This window comes from Macadamia integrifolia, chromosome 11 (genome assembly GCF_013358625.1).
Source record: "Macadamia integrifolia cultivar HAES 741 chromosome 11, SCU_Mint_v3, whole genome shotgun sequence".
Classification (NCBI taxonomy): Eukaryota; Viridiplantae; Streptophyta; class Magnoliopsida; order Proteales; family Proteaceae; genus Macadamia; species Macadamia integrifolia.
In genome coordinates this window covers 22260414-22266486 of record NC_056567.1, presented here as the reverse complement: position 1 = coordinate 22266486, position 6073 = coordinate 22260414, and the positions used below count along the sequence as shown (strand labels likewise).

At 34.4% G+C, this 6073-nt stretch overlaps 1 protein-coding gene across 1 annotated transcript; it reads left to right on the top strand.

Annotated features, from left to right (window-relative positions):
• Positions 1-621: 621 nt before the first annotated feature.
• LOC122093316 (ankyrin repeat-containing protein BDA1-like) lies at positions 622-5900 on the top strand. The gene is made up of 2 exons (XM_042663608.1): positions 622-1339; positions 4928-5900. The coding sequence occupies exons 1-2, from the start codon at positions 725-727 to the stop codon at positions 5798-5800; spliced, it is 1488 nt and encodes a 495-aa protein (XP_042519542.1). The 5' UTR covers positions 622-724; the 3' UTR covers positions 5801-5900.
• Positions 5901-6073: the final 173 nt, after the last annotated feature.

The following is a 6073-nucleotide window of genomic DNA, read 5'->3' as shown; positions in this document are numbered from 1 at the left end:
TAAAGACTTGGGTAGAATTCATCCTTAAAAGCCAACCGTTAAGAAAATGGCACCTAAGTACCTATAAATCTCCCAATCGGGGCTATTCACTTTCAAATATAGAATTATTACTTTCATCTTTCACGTGAAACCCCCACAAGTGCGGCCAATTCAACACCGATTCCTAAAACCCTAGTGACAAACGAGCAGCAATATAAGCATATACTACATTGTAATATCAACTATATATGTCTTACCAAAAAAAAAACGAAATATCAACTATATGACTTGTTTTATGTTAGGATAAAGATCTTGGCAAATTTCCATTTCCGTCATTCAAACTTGCACCAGTGAATACTAGTCAAACATAAAATTTTGGGAAAAGTCTAGCCATGTCGTCTGGCTGTCAAAACTTGGTCACTATCTCTTCCCCACTGCATGGAAAAGATGACCATGCCCAGCAGCCCATGTGTGCCCTCCCGCAAGAATTTTTTTTTTCATAAGTTCCTGCAAATGACTTGATTACTAATTTTTCTTCTTCCTTAAAATAATAATAATAAATACTGACTTCTTGCTGCCAAAACAGAAGTCCGCAGCCCCAACCCCACCCAACCCAGAAATTATTGACTGATCTTTTCCAAGAAAGGTCTTTTATTTCAGGGACTATTCATCTTATCTTTTATAAAGGAGCTGAGGACGAGTGGAAGGGATAAGAGTAAAGAAAATTACTCCCAGCTGAAAGGAAATGGATCAGAATCAGAGTGATCGAGTGGATTATTACTCCCAGCTAATAAAAGCTGCTGAGAAAGGAGACATAGAGCTCTTGTATAAACTGCTCGAGAAAGACTCATCTATTCTTGACAAAGCAGATCGGCAGTTCACAGACAATCCACTACATGTTGCTGTATCAAATAACCATTTATTCTTCGCAGCTGAAATAGCAAATCTGAAGCCTTCATTAGCTAAAAGGAGAAATCATCATGGATGGAGTCCTCTACATATAGCTGCTGAAAATGGTCAGGTAGAGGTCGTGAAGAAGCTCTTGAAAGTGGTAGATAAGGAACTATGTTTCATCAAAGGTAGAGAGATGATGACTCCTCTTCACTGCGCCGCGAAATCTGCTGTACCTGGAAGTGAAATTGTTATTAAGGAGTTGCTTTCTGCTTCCTCAAAGTGTATCACCATGTTAACTACTAAATGTGAGACAGCTCTCCACACTGCTGTAAGGAATGGTAGGTATGAAAACTTCAAAGTACTGGTGGAATGGATCAAGAAAGAAAGGGTTTACAACAATCTAAGCTGGAAGGACCAAGAAGGTAACACCATATTGCACATTGCATCTTCAAGAAGGCAACTTGAGGCAAGAAAGTCTTTCCCTTTTCTTCTCTGAGATCAGTTTTTTCTTTTCTTTATTTATTATTATTATTATTATTATTTGGTAAAGTAATCTTAGTTTAATAAGGATCAAAGAGATGTGTGATCAGGATACCACTTATGTTAGGCTGTGTTTGGTATGTATTCTTAGAATGCTAAGTTGATAATGCATTCCAAGAAATCATACCAAACAGAGCTTTAGTTTACTACCCATGATCTTAAACATCTGAACCCCCAGTATATATATATATATATATATATTTGTCGACTAACCTTCTCATTCTCAATATTTTTTGAGTCCTGGGCATCCCACCCCTTTGCAGGTCTCAACTCTAAATCATGGTTAAAGAGAATGAAATATATAACTATACTTTGAAATGGTTTTGGAATCATTAGTGGAAATTTTGAAATTAAGGTTGCATTTGGTATGATTTTTTTGAATGCATTAATTATGGACTAGAATGCAATGCAGACTTTATTTTTATATTTCTAGTTTAATTGTCATGTAATTTTCTGACTTGAACCTTACCTAGGAATTTGAATCTCCGATGTGTGTATGGGGACTTATCAGTAGACTACAAGACACTCTACTTTCACATAGGCTTTGTTTGGTTGTAAGGGGTACTAAAGGGAAGAGAAGTGAAATCTTCATACTTAAGAAAGAAATGTTTATAATCATTACCCTATGTAATTATATCATTAACTTCAAATCATTCCATATATGGTTATTAAATTTCACTTTACTTTGCATCCAAAACCTTTTGCTATAACATGTAAAAAAAAAAAATAATAATAATAATAAATAAATAAAATAAAAATTACATACAAAATGTATCATTATAAAATATAAAAAAATAAAATTGTTTATACAATCACATAGGATCACGTGGAACAATGATTATAAAAATTTATTTTGAAAGTTTCACATCCCTTCCCCTTAAATGTCCCTTGGTTGGAAGGGAAATGACAATAAGGAAAATTATCTTTAACACAATTAGAAGAGACTTGTTTAAATGACACATCTATAAGTGTATTCAGAATTTGAAATTTTTTTTTAATTATCCCTTGTTCCATTCTCCAAAGTTCTTAAGTTAGAGGTATACGAAGTTGGGAAAAGTTTCTCTGAACCTAATGCAATTCCTATGCCTACAAACATACATATTTTCTTATTCATTTTATGAAAAATAAGAATGTGAGTAGGCGTAAAGGATGTATGTCTTAGTAAAATGATTTACCGTTATGTCATTAGCTAAAGCTACTATTATCTTGTACATTTTTCAAGTACACATGAGAAATGATAGTTTCTATTTTCTTAAAAAAAAAAAAAAAGAAATGACAGTATATATCTTTATTGGAAAAAAATGTAATATACAAAAAGGGTAAAAAGAGTTAGGTTACAAATGATTTGACATCTTAAAGGGTGTCAATAAGAAAATTCCAAATTAAAATGAAAACTCTTGTATTCATTACCTATTGTGCAACTAACTTCAAAATATTCCAAAATTGGTTCTTAAAATTTATTTACCTGAACCAAATCCCTCAGAATTGAAACGTACAATTGTCAATTATGATTAGAGTTATAAATAGTTTGGCTTTAAAGGCTCCATTTTCTTGCAAGGGAAATTAAAGGGAAGGGAAGTGAACTTTTCGAACCTAAAAAAGAAACTTTTGTAATTATTACCCTAATGATTGTCTCTAATTCCAAATCATTCCATATTTGATTAGAAAAATTCACTTTACTTTGGTAAATAAAACATTTAAGCTTAAAAAGTATCATTACTATATATGGTAAGAAATTTAAGTCATTTATACAATCATATTAGATTTTACTACCCAACTTTCCTTTTTTAGTTTAAAAATTTTCACTTCCTTTCTCTTTATTTTCCCTTGCAACCAAACAAAGCCTTTAGGAAATTAAATAAAGGAAAGTGAAGTCAAATCAATATAAAATTGAAAAAAAATGTTTACCTCATGTGATGGTGTAACTAACTCAAAGGAAGTAAAATAAATTTTACATCTAAAAACTATATTTACCCAATATAGTAAGAGTTTTAGGTAAATTATACAATCACGATTACAAAACTTAATTTTTCTTATACAAAAATATTTCACTACCCTTAGGATTTAATTTGGGACAAGAATTGAGAATTAACCCGCTAAAACCCAGAATCAACCTGTCCCATTACTAAATGGAATGGTTCTAGGAGCTGATTTTGAGACTAGTTATTAAATAAAACAGAATGAATACGGGATGAATTTAGGATGGATTTCCTGGCAGATCCAAAACCAAAAGACCAATACAAAATCAGCTAAATTTGGAACTGCAAGGACCAATTTACGTTGCATATTTACTTATATAGGTTTAGTTAATACTTAATAGTTGTAAGTTAGAGATTTTCTTATTGACACCCCTTAAGTTGTCAAATAATTTTGACTTTACTATCTTTTTAGTGCAATACACATTTTTTTTTTCCAATGAGGGTAAATAATATCATCATTTCACATGTGTGTTCAAAGATGTGTAAATACAATGATAGCTTTCCATAATGACATAATGGTAATGACTTTTTTTTTCAAATTATTTTTAATACTCTTTTTTACCCCTAACTTAAGAGAATTTTTGGGAAGAAGAAAACAAAGGACGATAAAAAAAAAATGTGCTAAGTTCTAAATATACTATAGAGGTGTCATTTGGCCTAGATCCTCTCCACTGTGCTAGTGTGTCTAGCATGCAGCGTATGATTGCAGCACCTTGGCATCCACCCCCAATTCTTCCCAACCATCAGATGTGCACTAGGAGCACTAACGTGCTGAAAATGATCGGATCTCGTTCTCATTTACAGTCTTTATAATTTACACAAGGGCTATATTCTAATTAAAAAGAAAACTAATGGTTATGTACCAAAGAAACATTTATACTTGCATGTTTGAAACTTTGAGGGGCTATAACCGTTAAGGAATCGAAACTGAGTTATGTCATAATTATAAAAATAAATCTACTCATACTTAAGTGCCCAGAGCCATGAAGGAAAAGGAGTTGGGACCATTTAGTATATGAGATGGTTATGAGATTCACTCCCTAAAATCGTCTGCAATTGCTGCACCGGTGCAATGAGCATCGGGTGGCTGGGAGCTCCTTAGGACGCATGCTCAGATGCTCTCAGCTGTCTGATGCTCACCGCACCTCACTGCTCGTTGCAGAGTATGTGGACTCCCCTTAGGGTCGAAACTAATAAGAAATTTGACAGCCTTACCTTTACTTGCAATCAAATAGAGCCTTCATGATTACAAAGATTTCTTTCTTTTTTAAACCAATTCCACTTACCTTCCCTTTTTGAATGTAACCCAGGCAGCAGCCAAGTACCTGCAACCCATGGTAACAGCCAGGAGAATGAAATCTCAGGGGTATGGGTGGAAAAATACACCTTAGGTGGGTATTTTCAAACCTACCCCGGGGATTCCATTTCCTTGGTTGTTACCATGGGGTTGCAGCTATTAGGCTGCAATCCGGACAGCAGCGAACTTTTTTCCATAACAAGATGGGCCTTATAATGACAAGTTTGCAATTTTACAGAATTTGAAGATGATAGAGCTGCTGCTTTCCAATTCTAGCTATTTTGTTAGAAAGGCTCTGAAAATAAACGAGAAGAACACAACGGGATTCACAGCCTTGGATGTCTTAATGGAAACAAAGATTGAAACACTGTGTAATGGAACCAGGGCTGATGAATCTCCAACAGAACCCAGCCGGGAGGAGATAATAGTTTTCACTGATAACGCCCAAGGAGATCAAAATCAAACAGATGTATACAAAATGGAAAAGATCCTTAAACATGCAGGTGCTAAGAGGAGTCAAATAACTTGTTGTATACCACCACACAGTGAAGCTTCTAAAACAAAAATGGTGTTAAGTTGTGGAGTTAAATGGTTACTTAAGGTTCCCAATTTCCTAAGTTTCAAGGTTGATAAAGACACTTCAAGCGACGTTCGCAATGCTTTGTTAGTGATTTTTGTTCTCATCGTCGCGGTGACATACCAAACTGGAGTTAACCCTCCAGGAGGTCTTTGGCAAGATAATGAATCCATCACCAGCAACGACAGCAACGACAGCACCAACAGCACCAAATTAAAGGATAAGACTGCAGGAACACCAGTTTGGTTTGATCAGAACCCAAACTCTTTCCAAGTTCTAATGCTCTGTAACTATGCAGGGTTTCTTGTATCTCTTGTCATGGTTTTCAATCTTACAGAAGGATACCCTTTACGCGGTCCAATTCTGCTAGCCTTACTCTTTATGTTGCTTACTTATGGATTATCGATTCGTCTACTGTTCCTGGGTTCAGGTACTCTTGCTCTGTTGTTCCATGGCATGATATTGACTGTTCCATTGCCTGTTGCATTAGTCCTTTTGGTTGCTACAGCAAATTGGATATGGGAGATTAAGTAGTTTAACTCCTTGCCTTTGTATAAGAGTTTGGTTGAGAATTTGGTATGCCTATTCATTATGTTTGCTTTCTCTGTAAGATTTTAGTGAAATTGCAAGGGAACTCTCTCTCTCTCTCTCTTTTCCTAGTATATTATCTTTCTTTTTTTTTTTTTTTTCCTGTAAATGTCCATCATATATTATTAAGACTTGTATGGATGTTGCTCTGAAGCAGTCTATACTTTATAGGATGTCTTGAAATGATAGCTTTTTTTCAATTTTTTTTTTTTTTGGTTT

Bases quoted from the DNA above. Each gene is read 5' to 3' on its own strand.
- LOC122093316 (XM_042663608.1), top strand. From the start codon at position 725: ATGGATCAGAATCAGAGTGATCGAGTGGATTATTACTCCCAGCTAATA. The intron at 1,340-4,927 runs GCAAGAAAGTCT...GCAATTTTACAG, and splicing joins CTTCAAGAAGGCAACTTGAG to AATTTGAAGATGATAGAGCT.